This window comes from Hakea prostrata, chromosome 4, assembly GCF_041222555.1.
Source record: "Hakea prostrata isolate BN-2017 chromosome 4, UWA_Hpros_2, whole genome shotgun sequence".
NCBI classification, from domain to species: Eukaryota; Viridiplantae; Streptophyta; class Magnoliopsida; order Proteales; family Proteaceae; genus Hakea; species Hakea prostrata.
Window position 1 is genome coordinate 44261882 of NC_142603.1, and position 16296 is coordinate 44278177.

Genomic DNA, 16296 nt, shown 5'->3' on the forward strand with positions numbered 1-16296 from the left:
GAAGACAAGAAAGTTTGGGGTCCTGCTAGAAGTGGTTTATTCTTAGTAAAGTCCACATATCATCATGTTATAAATTTGAAAGAGTGGGAGAAGAGAAATCAACCATCATCATCAGTAGTTCCATACAAAATTAATGTGGATGCAATGGTATGGAAGAACATATGGAACTGTCAATCAGCCCCAAAAATCAAGCATATGTTATGGAGGGCGTGTTCAGAGGCCTTACCTTCAGTGGTGGAGTTGGTGAAGAGAATAGAACATTTCGATTCCAGGTGTAGCAGATGCGGCGAATTGGAATCCACTGATCACATTTTGATTGATTGTCCGTTTGCTCGCAGGGTCTGGTTCGCTTCTCCGCTCTCCTTCCTGCCGCCGGATAATCCCATGTTGCATAAAGCGATCAAGGATTGGAGATCCAGCCTGCCGAAAGACAAAAAGGGTTTCGTGGAAGCTTCATCTCTAATCGCTCATATATGCTGGAGAATCTGGAAAGCAAGAAATGAATTGATCTTCGAAGGTGTTCAATGGCCGGCGGAAAAGGTTGTGGAAAAGGCAATTGCTGAGATGAAGGAATTCTCAAGCTGTTTCAGTCGGAGGAGTGATGACGAGGTCCCTGAGCGAAGAGAGGATGCGTCGACCGGTCTCAGTAGATGGTTGTGTCCTCCGTGCGGGGTTGTGAAGATTAACGTGGACGCTGCCCTAAACGGTAATGGTAGTGGGCTGGGCCTTGTTAGCAGAGACTCGGATGGGAAGCCCATTAAAGGCTATGCGATCCCAGCTCATTTTGATGGGGTTTTATTTGGTGAAATTATAGCTCTTTGTGAAGGTATTTTATTTGCCCTGGAGGAAGGATATAGCAATGTCCTGATGGAATCAGATTCAGCGGAAGCAATCAACTATGTGACCAAATTGGAATTGATTCCAGTGGACATTCAAAACTTCGTTTGGGATGTGGGGATTCTCGCATCTCGGCTCCAAAGTATTTCTTTTTTTCATGTTAAAAGGGAGTGTAATGCTGTGGCAGACTTCCTTGCTGGTGAAGCTATGTCCGTTGCGTGCCGGACTCTTTGGCCTTGTTAGGATCCTAGGTTTCTAGATTTATGTAATCTCGATGCCTTGTGTGGGTTACGCTTTAATATATAGACCTATTTCTACCAAAAAAAATCTGAAAATTTTTAATATCTTCCACAAGTACAAATTGAAATGTATCAATCATACCCTACAATGCAAAAAAAAAAAAAAAAAAAAAAAAAAAGAAAAAAAGAAGGAAGGAAAATTTCATGTCATTTTTTGCTTTTTTTAAGAAAATTAGTAGTTATTGTGAGGTGTTATATCCGTATTCGAGTTTCAATGTCTAATCCTTGGGAAAAGGACAAAACAATTCCACTCTATTAATGAACATAAGATAAAAAGTCTACAAAAGTTTGTCCATTTGCTTAATCTCTATTTGTCCCATTTGACTTAATCTCTACTTTACTCTTAGGGGGGGCGCCCCTCCCCTGTAGCACCTCTCCGCCTCAAACAAAGAATATCACCACCAGGCAGAGTTTTTCCTCCTTACTTCGGCTTGTTGAACGTTTCACAAGACCTTCAAAGTTCCAACCTTTTCCTCCCAATTCCTTGGACGAAGAGGGGCCGCCCCGGCGGCAGCAGAGGGGGCTTGAACGGCCATTCCTGCCCCCAGCCTCCCCTCCTCATCTAGAAAAAAATCACCTCTAGAAAGATGAATTTTTATCCCTTCTTTTCCCTTGAAAATTTAGAATTGTCAAACTTTTATATTTTCTTCTTTCTTCTTTTCCTCTTTGTAGGAACCTGTACTTAGATATTTATTTTTTTTTTCTTTCCTCGTCTTTTGTAGGAATTCATTAAATATGATTAGGTGGGTTCTTTTCCTTCCTCCATCTTTTTTTATCATCATCCATTAAATATGGTTTGATGTATTTCTTTTCTTTTTTTCAATTTCTATCTTTTTTATAAGAATTCATGAAAGGAAAAATAGAAAAATTCTTTTAAAAAAAAAAGAAGAAAAGAAAAATAAAATAAATAAGAGTTTTTTACAGTTGTCCACTTTAGTGCAGGTGAAACTCCATACACCTCACTTAAGTGTCAAATATTATTGTGACCCACTTCAAAATTATTTGTTATCCATAATTAACAATTTGAGCTTAATTCGGGCTGGGCGATCGAGATTTGAAACCGGACAGATCCGAAATATACCCGTGGTGTAAAATCACACAGCGATTCACCTACACAACGGATCGAGAAGGGGGGGTGAAACCGAGATTTCAAAAATGCTATATATTTGCATATTCACAAAAATCACGTTGATCAAATAGTTTTTTTATAATGAATCCACAGATTTCATTCCACAACCAAACACTTAATTTTATAAATTAAGATTCCATAGATTTGAAGTCTATAGATTTGAAATCTCCAGACTCATGTAACCAAACAGGCCCTTAAGTCATTCAAATTTTGAATATCAAATATTCAAATGACCATAATATTCCATAATATTCTTATTTAAGATGTTATGACCATACTATCATTTCATACCCAACTCTTAAGTGGGTGAAGAGATTCTTCATTCACCCATATTCTTCGCATACCTCACCTTGCCATAAACTACTTACTACTGCCTCAAACGATCACCCGGGCCTCTCGCAACCACCGCCCGCTCCCCTTGCCAGCCACCACTACCCTAACCTTCCCCTGCCATAAATCATCTACCTTCCCTCAATTTTTGTTAGAAATCCCCTAGGTTTTCCTCCACCACTTATAAGGGTAGTTTGGTCATAAAATCTTAAACAAGGGCATTATGATTATTTGATATTCAAAATTTGAATGACTTAACATAATCGAACCCAAACTATTAATTGTGGATAACCTGTAATTTTGAAGTTAGCCTTACTAGTAGTACTAGTGAGGTACTGAGGTGCCTAGAGTTTTACCCCAAGAAAGTGGGCCACCTATAAACAACTTAATAAATAAATAAGAACACATCTAATCACGTATATCCAATTCCTATGAAAAATAGGAAGAGAGAGAGAGGAAGATGGGAGAGAAAAGTTGATGAGAAAAAAGAAACAAACTGCTTTAATCAATAAACAAAAAAAAATATAAATATTGTAATTAGCCATTTTGAAAAAATCAAAGGAAAAGGAAAAGAAAAAATTCACTTTTTCTAAAAATCAGAAGTGAAACTTTTGAAATGATAGTAAGACTAAATAGAAAATAAGTACAAAAAGAAAAAAAAATTCCTAAAAGAAATTTATTTTACCATTGTATATATAGGTATCCACTATCATTTTTGGAAGATAACACATGGTAACAAATAGATATAATGGATGTACTTACAAAGTTGGAAAAAAATCACAACCATTAGATATATTCATACCATGTATCCACTTCCGATCTCCATTGGCAATTTGGCACAACAACAAACAAAAATTTAAGATAAAAGTGGAGTTCAACAAGTTTATATCTGGATAAACTATTCAACGAGTTTGTAACTAGATAATCTTTCAATGCTTAAGATGAATATCTTCCTAAATGTAAATGCATGATAGAGAGGTGGGAAAAAATCGTTTGTTGCGCAGATCTCTTTTCTGTATATAACTGATGCGTCTAAAAATCGTTCAACCCTCGGATACCTGCAAAACAATATCAGACATGGGCTGACTCGACGGTCTGGAAGCCATCTCCGAAGGTTGAGTCAGTGGTTGGAACACCACATAACCCTAGCTAGTTGCAGAGCTTAATTGAAAGATAGAATGGAAAAAAAAACGATTCAGTTACTTCTGTTGGACATAAAGCTTTAGTTTATATAGGATTTACCTCCCTTCCTTGACTGTCGGATCCGTTCATGATCCTCCTTGGTGGCCGTCCGATTGTAGAATTTTTCTCCTTTTCTCGAGGGTAGAAGCGGTTTCCATGATTAACACGATTGCCCACTCCTCATGGTAGTTGTTGCTGTATACAACTCCATCACTTATCTCGAATTTTTCAGGATCGTGCTTATCCTTGGACCGCAAGGTTCCTTCTTCATCATGTTATAATGAGCTGACCAGATGGCCGAACCAGACCATGATGGCCAAACCCAATTTTGATGGCGACTGTGAGGTCAGGCCATCTTTGACCGAGGTCAAAGACTGAACCGAAGATGATCCCGGTTCAGTAATATTTTATCCATATAACAATATATTTATATATCAAATAGAAAACTGGAATTAAAAGTTTGATTTTAAATAAAATGAAAATAAAATTTTCAATTGTATTCACTTAGAAGTATTTGTCCGCTTTAGAAAAAGTCAACCCATTAAATAAAAGTTTTGAAGAATATGAAAATATCTAATCTCTTCCACGACAAGTACAAATTCGAAGGTATCAACAAAATGAAAGACAGGGAAATTTCAAGCCATGTTTTGCTTTTCCTAAGAAAATTAGAAGTCATTAATTTTAAGGTCTCCTCCAATTTTGGCAAATTGTTTTAGTGTAACATTGTGCACTAATAGTCTATGTTGAAGCCTGTTGTCAACAAGAAATTTTAACCATTTATTTTGTTAAAGTATAACTTTTTAGGTAAAATTTAGTTATGAAACGAGTGGTCGAGATTTCATCTCGACTACAACTTTTAATCTAACCCATAGGCTGCAAGCAGCACCTAAGCAAAACCCCAAATTTGAGGTGTTATATTAGTAATTGAGTCCATATGCTTAATCTTTAGGTAAAGGAAGAGACAACTCCATTTCCTCAAAGAGCACAAGATAAAAAAGATGAGAAATTTTTTGTCTTTGTGAACTTTCTTTCTATTTATCTCTTACTCCCTTTTTCAAAATTTCATTTTTTTTATCAAAATCCATTAAATACAATATTATTTTTTTCAATTTCTACCTTTTTTTTATGAGAATCCATCAAGGGAAAAAAAATATATAAAAATAAGAATTAAGAATATAAAATCTCTATAAAAGAGGAAGAAAAGAAAAATGAAAACACATAAATCACATATAGTGATTTTCAATTAAAAAGAAAAAAGAGAAGGAAGATAAAAGTTGATGAGAAAAAAAAAAGTACTTTAATGAGTTAATCAACCAAACGGAAAAAAATATAAAATTAATTTAGTATTTTAAAATTATCAAAAGAGAAGGAGAAGTAAAAATTCATTTTTTGAAGAAATTAGGGGTGATTTTTTAGAGGGGTGTAAGCGTAAGTACAAAATAAGTACAATAGAGAAATAGAAAATTTTCTTAAGTAAAGAGTAAGAAAAGAATTTTGTTTGTTGTCGTACATGCATCCACTATGGGATTCTTGAAAAGCGGTTAAAAGCCCAAACTCCCTGGTGAGGTCTTCGGTTCGCATTCATCTGGCAGCACCTATAGTAATAATATTCCCTCTCCCCTGACTTAAAAAAAAATGGATATATATTTCTTACAATGTATCGCCTTGAATCTCTAGCATAATAAACAAGATAAAACTAACATTCCGATCTATTTGCAACTAGGTAAATATAAAATAAAAACATAAAACCCTCTACTGTGCATGTCTCTCTATTAAACACAATAATACAGTTATATATGAAATAGAAGAATCTGTCTTTCTGATAGGGAGAATGTTACCCTCAACATATTAAATGGTTGAAGAAGCATAGCATGCCACCAACTCACAAGCTGGATTAACTTAACCCAGCTATGTTACAGATAGGAAAGAGAAAAGTGTTCTTTCCATATGTATTATTTTTATTGAAATTTTATTTATTTATTTATTGTTTTTGTTGGTTGTTTACTTGTTTATTCAATCTTGGCACAACTCCAAATCTTTACAAGAGAAACACTTCTGGCGAGTGGCGAACTTTTCTTCTTTTGGACACTTTTACCCTCGCCGTTGGGTTTAGAGCGAAAATCCCAAAAAAGGTGACAGTGACAGGAAACATTCCTTTAAAAATTCTAAGGGTCCATCTTCCCACCACCAATAATATTGGCTTGACCTAACTAACTTGTCTTCTACACAAAAGAAGAAGAATACCTAACTAATTGATACCTTACAGTGTAATTTAGTGTTGTTTAGGTTGCCTCTGAAAAGGTAAAAGAGAAAAAAAGGACAAAATACATAAAACAAAAAGTTATAAATTTCAAAATACCACATTTCTCCTAAATATTTATTTTGAGTTGAAGATTTTGATTATAATAAATCATATAAAATAAATTTATTAAATAATTTATAATAAAGTTTTTTTTTCTTGTCATCATTACACTAATCATAAGGACTAGGCTTATCTAGAACCAGCCTCATACTGCATGAATCAACCTTGATCACATGATTCAAATACTTGCGGATCTATTTTGTGACCGATGGCTCGTGCACCATACCAATTGAAAAGCAAGCAAATCGAAAATCTTTCTCTTATTCCTACAAGGCATAAATAGTGATATTGATGGCTTTCAAGGAAGTAGCCTTGTAAAAGGTTGGCACATACTTTATGTTTGATCGGATTCAAATCAAAACTTACTGTATGTGTTCTGGTTCGATTAAGTTTCAAGCCTTTTTACATTATTGTTCCGATATTGTGTTAGACATTATCTAGTACAAATGTATTGCTTGGATTTAAATTCTTGATAAGATACACTAATCTATTTCTAAAATTCTTACTATAGACAAAAAGAATAATTACACACTCAAATATTTGAAGATCATTACTGATGTTGCGTAATCCTGCTCGTCCAATCAATCGGATGTACCTGCAAGAATGTGCTTTGACCAAGGAGGTCAAGTATCACCTCCGACGATCTAGTTAGAATTCTTTCCGATCAAGATTGACAAGAATACAACAAACAATAAGAATCTCAATAGTGATTGCTCTATTCAGCATACCTCATTCCTTCGTTTACTTGCCTTTTTATAGAATTCTTTAGGTTTCCTAGTGTTCAAGTTTGTCTTGAACTAAAACCCTATTTTGATTCCCTTTTGGACTCTTGTGGTTGAGTTCATCTAAGGTTATACTCAAGTCTCTTCTTCGATCAGGAGTCTTCATGAGATAAACATTGCTAACGTATTCCTTATCCTTGTTCATAGACCGACCATAACATGGTTGGTAATTTGGTCTGACCAAAACTGGTTCGGTCCGGCTCAATCCGGTTCGGTCTGGTTAATATTTTCTTCATCAATTACTATCATATTTTGGGATATGACATTCTACAACATGAATGATTCCTTCCAGAAGACCAACTCACTTCTACAACTTTGATCTCCCTGAAGACATTCTCATCACGTATATGCATTTATTATGATATTCTTAAGATTTTTCTGAATTGAATTCTATACTATTTCCATCATGGTTTTAGTAATGGTATAAGAACGAGTATCATCAACATAAAAACTAATACAATATCACATATGGGGTCAGTAGATATCAATGGTATCAACAGCTTTGCCCTTAATATCCCTTAAAAATGGGTTTTTGGACATTATTATTATATGGGGGGGGGGGTTTTTTTTTTCCCCCCCCCCCCCCCCCCCCCCCCCCCCCCCCCCCCCCCCCCCTCCCCCCTCCTCTGTTTATGTTGTATAACCTATATGATTGGTTCATGATACCAATACATAGAATTATTCCCCGTTTAATTTCCATATTTAAAAAAAGATAAATAACTCGTCAACATTAATTTTTTTTTTCTATAACTTAACCCACAACTTGTGAAACCACCTACAAATGAAGCAAATCCATCAAACCAAGCATCTTCATTTTTTTTTGTTTTTTTTTCTTCTTGAAAGGGACATCCATGATTTGTGCATTTCAAGGCGATAGAAATGTATGGATAGATCCGTTATTTAGTAGCAACTGATATGAGACGATAAGACATTGAAACTTAAAAGTTATGAGATTATCGAACTATGACTTAATATAATTTACTAATGTAGTGTACTATGTAAATTTAAGAGACATTTTAGACTGTTTTTGCCACTTTGATATGTTTTTGGGATCCCTATGATTTTTTATATGCATCTTAAAATATTCTTGAAAATTTTCTTTTGTTTTTTTTTAGTACAGTGATCTTTTTATGTACGACCTATTCACTAAGAGGTATTAGTTCCTGCCAACCGACAAGCGACAGCCGGTGTTTGTCTTTTTATTTATTCTTTATGGCATTAAACCAGCATTCTAAGGCGGCCGAAGTGTAAGGGTAAATCCGTCATTTAATAGCAGCCGTAATGAGTGTTGAGACGACAAGTCAACAAGACATCAACGTACGTTTTCCTCAATGCTTCCGGTAAGAAGGAAACAACAACATACGTTAGCTTTTGTAAACCATAATAAGAAGGAAATAATATTTATTATTATTATTTTTTTTGGTAGAAGAAAGAAAATAATTTAAATACATAAAAATTATTAAAAAATTCTTATTAAATAATGATTGGTGGGGTCCACAAGAAAGGGGGTCATTGCTGGACAGCGTGACAATTCGTGTCGTGCCACACCACCGCAATCCGAGTCCACTGTCCACCCCCCACCAAGCCATCTCACGTCGCACGTGCCGACTCTCTCTCTCGTTCTCTCTCACCTGGGGCTACTCTGCTCAAACTTTTATCCGATTTCGTTTTCAGGTTTTGGGAGTTGCAAACAAGTAGAGAGTACATCTGTCGATCTCCGACTTGGGTTTGTTCTTGTTCTTTGTTCTGTAAAAAATCAAGAGAAAGAGAGAATCATTTCTTTAAAATCGAAACCCAACCAGAAGAACACAACCTTGGATTACAGGGGCAGCTTCGTTGTTCGTCTTCTGTGATGTGATACATCTCCCATTAACGCTTTCTGCCCCTTCTTTCTTCTTTTTTTTTCTCTCTCTCTCTCCCCTTACATCTTTGCAGATTTGAACTCTAAAGTTTAAACCATAACTTCTTGATCTATGGAGCAGCTTGTCAACTTCATCATTCGCCCTCCTAGGTGAGACTGGAAATTTTAAATTCTCTTTATTTTCTTGGGTGGCAATGTTTCCTTTTTCCCTTCCTTGCTATGCCGTTGGTTGCTTTGAGGGTTTTACTTGTGTGATACGATTGGTATCCATGGATTGATGTTTCCGTATGTTGTAGTTTGGGTTGGTAATGAATTTTGAATCCGTTTTTTAGTTAGGAAATTTTTAGTGAAATTTACGACCAAGGTTTCTCCAGCTTCGATCAATATCTTATTGGCTAAGAATTTCTCGTTTGCTTTGAATTTCTGTGAGTTCTTTGTGTATTTTCTTTTCTTGGTGTGACTGTTGAAGTTGGATCTCAAGTTTCTATTTTCTACTACTGAGTAATGATCCAGTGACTTTCTTCACCGTTTGGTGTGTGGGATCATTTGAGATTAAATCATCTCTTTTATTGTTGCTGAAGTATATGTTGATTATTTCTTCTGCCCTGTATATGTTGTTTTCCAATTTTGGCCTAAAACCGCTAAACTGAATTACCTCACATATGTAAATACATTTTAAATTTGCATGCTGGGATCATGCAACCTTGATAGTTTTGGATGGTTAGCTATTTCAGAAATTATCAGTCGAACCTTGTGGTTATAACCCTTATTCTTTGTAGATCCAGCACTTTGGGCTTTCCAGTTGAAATCTTGGTCTTTGAATCTCTAGTGGCGTTATAACCCTGGATCATGTCATTACCGTCTCTTTAGCCACCTGGAGAAGAACTTCTCAGTAATGACTAGACTATCTCCAACCAAAATTTAAATGCAATACCTTAAAGGTGTTAATCAATTTTTAGGCTCTAAGGCTTGTTGATTAATGTGTGAGGAAATCAAGAAATGTGCTCAAAGGATAGGGAAACCTTAGTTATTAGAACCTCCACTGAAATCTGAATTATGAGCTGTATCAAAATCCTAGGGAAGGTAAAAGCAGCTAGTAACCATGTTGGAGACCATTCTATGAGCCAGGTTCTATGAGCTAGGTAGTTTTTTTCTCTTGATTTATTGATGAAAACCAGTTCTAGGGTTAAGGGAATTTTGGTAAGTTCCCTAGACTTAGGGTTTGCCCTGGAAACTCCAGCAAAAGGAAGAGGCTTGTTAGGGTTTCTGAGGTACTTTATGGCCTGTTGAGGCTGAGATTCAGATCTGAATTCTATTGAGGTTTGAATTCCAGATTTGAATTTTGAATTCAAAAGCCAAACTAGGGTTTCTTCTAGGGTGGAAGAAGCCTCACTCTGCTGGTTCTGTACTTGCAGACTTGTTCCCCATAGTCTTCTAGCTATTAGAGTAGGAACTGAATGAATAAAACTCAACAAATCAGAATTCTGCAACTTCCCAATTTTGAAGATGAAGGGCAGATGTTCTAAAGTTAGGGGAATAGAACTGAAGTGCAGAAAATAATGGTAGGACTTGAGTCTAGGGTTTGTGTGATCCTAATGGAAGTGAAAGGGGCTGGGAATTAGGGTGTCCTAGTGGGAGTGAGTTGCTGTCTCGCAGGGAGGAAGGAGGGGAAGGGGGAGGCTGTGGTAACTAGGGAAGCGGCTAGGGAATCGTGAGGCTTAGGATGGTTGTGGGGGTTGAGGAATGCTGCTGTTAAGGTACAGCAGCAAAGGGAGGGGATTCTAAGCAAGGAAAAGGGTGGGGAGGGGCTGTGGATGGGGGGGGGGGGGGCAGAGAAGGGGGGGGGATGATGCTGTACTTAGTTGGCTGCTGAGTTTGGCTGCTTGAAGGCTTTGATGATTACTTGTGCTCTGCTGGATTGAAGAAGATCAAGAAGTAACTTGATCAAAACACTCAACCAATGCCTACCCAACAAGGAAACCTTGGTCCTCAACTAAATTTTACATTTCTAGAATAGGCTATTTATAGCCTAAAACTAAAGAGACTCTGTCTGGGGTTAGGAATCCTTAATGGATAAGGTTCCCAATTCTAGACTACCACACTAAAAAAGGAATCAAATTACTCTAAGGCCACAACCTTAGGATTGGAATCTTGTAAAGACACTTGACTCAGGACTCAAGCTAACACTTCCTAATGGAAACAAACTCCAAAGATGAGAACCCCTTTGGATAAGGAATCTTATTTTCTCCACACTAACTTCTAAAGGACTAGGATTCTTCATAATTCAAATTTGACTATCCCAAATAGAAAAACAAAAGTAGATCCATGACCCTTGGATTGAGGGAAATCTATCTAGACCCATATTGAGCCCTAAAAGAAAATGACCAAAATACCCTGGGGGTATTCGGCCAGCTTGGATTGGTCATTTGAATCTAGATTGTGAGATCCAATTAATTTTTTTTGGGGGGGGGGGGTGTTCAACCGTGTACACATCATTTAAATTGTGTTTGAAACCTAGAATCCAACTCCATTTTCCAGGTCGTTTGATGGGCTCCTGTGGAAGTTGTTCTGCTCCCCCCCGCACATTAGATCTTCCTCCTTGTCTAATTTAGCAACCAGAATTCTATTCATTGGCCACTAATAAAAAGAATCTACACATGGAGGGGCAGAGGCCTTCTAGAAAGCAACAGTTAAAAGCTGAGGACACTAAGGCAACTGGATGGTTGAGTGGGGAAGCGGTTGGGCAGGGGAATGCAATTCTGATTAAGGGAAGAGGAGGGGAATTGAAGGGGCTATCGGAGAATTTAGTGAAGTGTTTGGCTGTTAGGCTTCTGTCAGAGTGGGAGGACTTGCGCCCATTGTTGTGAGTTCTATATATTTTTCTTTCAAGTTTCAGCATCATCCATTAATTGCCAATCAAATACTAGTCAATTTAATCAATCCTAAAGTTCAGCAACAGTATTTCCATTAAATTTCTGGGTTCCTAATAAGTGGCATTAGAGCACATTTGGTTCTTGGGGTGTGGTCAAATCTGAATGGAGAGTAGAATGGAAGATTTGGAGAGAACTGTTGAGGGCGACACTGAATAGTTGTCCAATTGGGACTCAAAGATTGACTCCTTGATTCAAAGTGTAGGGAAAAATGAACAAAGACTTGAAGCCTTGGACAATGCATGGGTGAAATGAGAGCATCATGAGCATGCAATTTTGCGGGAAGGCAGTTGGAACTGAAGAACCCTGGTTGTTGATGGCATTTATTGAGGGTCCACGAGTGTTGCAAAACAATGGAGGGGAAGCTACGTCTTGAACACAACTAGGGGTTGTAGTGTTTTACAAATATAAGAAACCGGTGAGACAAATATGTGACAGGAATAACCGTATGGCCGTATTGATTTACCAATTTTTATGTGGATGATCCTGTCAGCTGGGTAGCTAGAATTAAGCGCTACTTTGCAACCAGTGCGATTCTGGAGGAGGAAAAAATTTAGTTGGCCTTGGTGTGCTTTGAAGGCACTGCTCTAAGCTGGATGCAATGCCGAGAGATGAGGAACCATTTGAGACGTGGGGGCAATTACGGAGTGAACTGATTTAACGCTTTGGCCATGCCCAATTGAAAACTCCTTAAGAGGAATTTGTTATTATAAGGAGAAATTTGAGGCTTTAACAATAGCCGTGGGTCAGATTGATGAAGTGTGGTTGAAGGCGGTCTTCCTTGCAGGATTATTTGCCGAACCAAGTTGAAACCTGTTTATTTTCACGCCCCGATTTGGACCAAATGATGTATTTAGCCTAGAGTATTGAGTCAAAGAACTAGGCTTTAAGAGGCCCAACCAAAACTGATAACCCACAACTCAAATATTTGTATAATGGGCCTAGCACTGGAAATAAGAAACTAGGCCCATACAGCCCAATCAAGTTGTTTGAACCAGGGTCCACAAGGAAACCCTTGTGGCAAACCCTCCGCCATTCCTAACTCTCCTAAAGAGTCAAAGACAACAGAGGCCTGACACCACCCCTCGCCGCCAAGCTTTGCAGCGAGCGACAAATAACATCACGGGAGCTCACTCATGAGAGACCTAACCTATGCAGAATGGTGAGCTAAACTTGACAATGGCCTCTGCTTCCGTTGTGATGTAAAATACCACCTCAACCGCCAATTTGAATACAAACAGTTTTAGGTGGTGTTTTTGCGAGAAGACGACGGCGAGAGTTTGGGACTCGATTCACAGGAGGCATTTGGAGGAGACAATGTAATTTGGGTTTTTACACCAATTGGTTGTAGGGACTGATTCACCTAAAACCTTCAAAATCAAAGGCGAGTTGCAAGGTATCAATCGTTGACAGTGGTGCAACCCATAACTTTGTTGCTCAGGAGCTGGTACGAAGGTTGAAGGAAGTGTTCTGAGGATTATGTTTGTTGCTGTAAGGAATCACCGTGCTTGAAGATTTCTTCTTGTTTCAATTGGGTAATCATGATGTCATCCTCGGCGTGGCTTGGCTTTCTACCTTGGGAGAAATTTAGAGCAACTGGAAGCTACAGATCTATGAGCATTAGTAGCAAGGAGATTCTATGAAATTAGAAGGGGATCCAACGCTGCTACGTCTTGAAACCACAACCAAAAGTGTCTTGAAGGCTATCAAAGCTGGGGGAGATGGGTTTTGGTTATGAGCATCTCAGTCCAATATGACGGAAGGACCAATGGCAGCAACCAACCAATTAGAACCACTTTTGGAGTACAAGCAGCTGTTTAGAGAACCAACAGAGCTACCTTCGCGTTGGGACTATGATCATGCCATCTGCTTAGTTGTTGGCAGACGGATTGCCAAACATACGGTTGTATTGCTACCTACACGTAAACAAAAAAAGAAGTTGAACAATGGGTAGGGGAAATGATAGCCACTGGGATTATTCGATCGAGTACGAGCCCTTGCTCAAGCCTAGTTTTACTCATGAGGAAGAAAGACGGCAGTTGGCGCTTATGTGTCAATTATATAGCCCTCAACAACATTACCATCCCTGACAAGTTTCCAAACGCGCCATTGATGAACTTTTGGATGAATTTGGAAATGCCACAATGTTCAACAAGTTGGATTTGAAATCGGGTTTTCACCATGTAGGTAATAACTCCAGTTATCTCAATTCGATTAATTGATGGGAAAGATCCTTACTTGGATTCGCTTTCCTAAATAATGAAGTATACGCAACGGAAGTAAATCTGGATCCACGTTCTTGTTCCACCACCAAAGCTCTACCGGGGTGATTCCACAATCACTAGGATATGGAATAATTTCCACAACCCAAATGCCGTGTGGAAAGAAGGATGAATGAGTGATCTAAAGCAAAGGAAGGAAACCTCCAATGATTTTCTCCTTCTTGTGTTTCTTGGAGAAAGGGAGAGAGAGATGAGAGCCGCCGTTTTATGGAAAGACTCTCGTACAAAATCAATCACTTACTCAATTATGCGGTGGTTACCAAAATATATAACCCTATTTTGTAACCGCCTAATAGTGAGTTTCCAATATTGCCCTTGGGCATCTAATTTATTAATTATATTAATAAATTCCAACATCTCCCCACTTGCACAATGGCAAGTGTTAATCTCTCAATGTGTCCCAGACACATGTATATCCCAGATATACATATATATTGATCTCTTCACTATGTATCCCAGATACATAGACCACTTGTGTCCCAAACACTAACATCCACAAGTCATACTGACAAAATGGGTTTTGCGACCAGTGATATACCTGCACGTGTGAGCCCCAAACTAGAAACCTTCCCAAGAAGGCCGAATGACACATCACTCAAAGAAACATATCAAATAAGTATTAGTATATCACAGTGTCCTAGGTTTTATTCAAACTCACCAAATTAAAGGTATCTCGATCCCTCTGAGAGATCACCTTCTTGTCCTTAAAATGTTCACTACTATAACACACAGTTGGCGCCAGCAAACACTTTTAGGGTGCAATTGAATCAAACCTTTCCTTTCGCCCCAGACCATCACTACACTTAGGATTGACTCCTTTCCCGGTAGTGCCCCTTTAGGTCGAATCTATCATGACCATAGGTAACACCTCAAAGTAGCCACATCAACCCTTCGTTTCATGATGTCGTCGAAAGTCACTAAGAACACTAATGGACCATAAGGTCCAGGACTCACACAATAAGAGGAGTAGGGATCCATCCTCTTATTTCCAATGATCGCTAAGTACACATAGTATGATATACGTGCTATGGTGGAACATTCTATATACAATAGAACGTATGTCCATCTTAATACCATACAGGTCTTAGTCTAATCGCAACCTCTTGCGCCTAACCCGAGTTTCTTTATTGTCGCCACCCTAGTGCTACATAAAGTACTCGCACTAGCTCCTATAGGCAACATGAATAGTGGGAACATTCATGTCGATTCTCTTCACAATAGAGAAACTCATCTTGATTCCAAATCAAGGCGACATCATGATTATGAATTGACTTACACAAAGTCATTCACAATCCGTCTCATCTCTACTTGCCTCCAAGGCGCTAGAGGCGAATGCTCGTGTGAGTGAGCCATTCTCTTGCCTATTGATATATCTTGTTTTATGCTAGAAGAAACACAATCACACAGAAAGTGAATAAAATAAATGCTGGAATGAACTCATATTACTCAATAGTAAGAAAGTTTCAGTACAAAAGAAAGTCACAATCTACGCAAGCCTAATGATTTTACATGAGAAATAAAAACATCCTTGGCTATAGGTTTGGTAAGAGGGTCAGCTACCATCTGACTAGTAGATATGTGCTTAAGTACAACTTTCTTCCTTGATATAATGTCTCTAACAAAGTGATATCTCAATTGTATATGTTTGGTCTTCCCATGATATTTGGGGTCCTTGACATAGCTAAGAGCTGCCGTACTATCACAGTAGACAATGGTAGCCTCTTTGGATGTCATCACAATTCTAGTATGTCGAAGGAATCTCCTCAACCAAACAACCTCTTGATCCGCAGCTGAGCATGCCACATACTTTGCTTCCATGGTCGAGAGGGATATACAAATTAGAATCAATACTCAAGGTGCTTGGCAGCTTGATCAAAAGTCTTGACATCATCAGCACGAGTCAAGAAGATCTTCATATGCTCCCAAGTCTTTGGCAATGACCTGATGACTACGGAGACTTGCTCCTCATCAGTCTTTTGGCACCCACATGTGCTTAACTCACTAATCATGTTAGACATGATGGTTATATGCTGCCTCATGGTGTGACCCTGGCACATCTTATAACCCGTCAAAGGTGAGTCCGAGCTGGCGGCCTCTTGTGGTGGAAGTCCTTCCGTACTAGAACTTCATAGCCTCCCACAAAGACTTTGCAGTCCTATGCTTCTTAAACGAAGCATCAGGTCATCCCTCATGGAGCTCAGGATTTTAATCCTAGCTACCCGGTCTTTCCTTTTCCAAGCATTGTATGTCTCAAGGTCCCTGAGATGTTGTGCAGTGGTACCTTCCTCAGGTGGGTTCATGG

At 38.3% G+C, this 16296-nt stretch overlaps 1 protein-coding gene across 1 annotated transcript in view; it reads left to right on the forward strand.

Moving 5' to 3' along the window:
• Nucleotides 1-8533: 8533 nt before the first annotated feature.
• Nucleotides 8534-16296, forward strand: part of LOC149019039 (uncharacterized) — a 29982-nt gene continuing 22219 nt past the window's right edge. Inside the window, exon 1 of the mRNA XM_089153127.1 lies at nucleotides 8534-8932. Coding sequence (XP_089009253.1) covers nucleotides 8895-8932 — 38 coding nt within the window. The 5' untranslated portion in view covers nucleotides 8534-8894. The remainder of the gene's footprint in view (nucleotides 8933-16296) is intronic.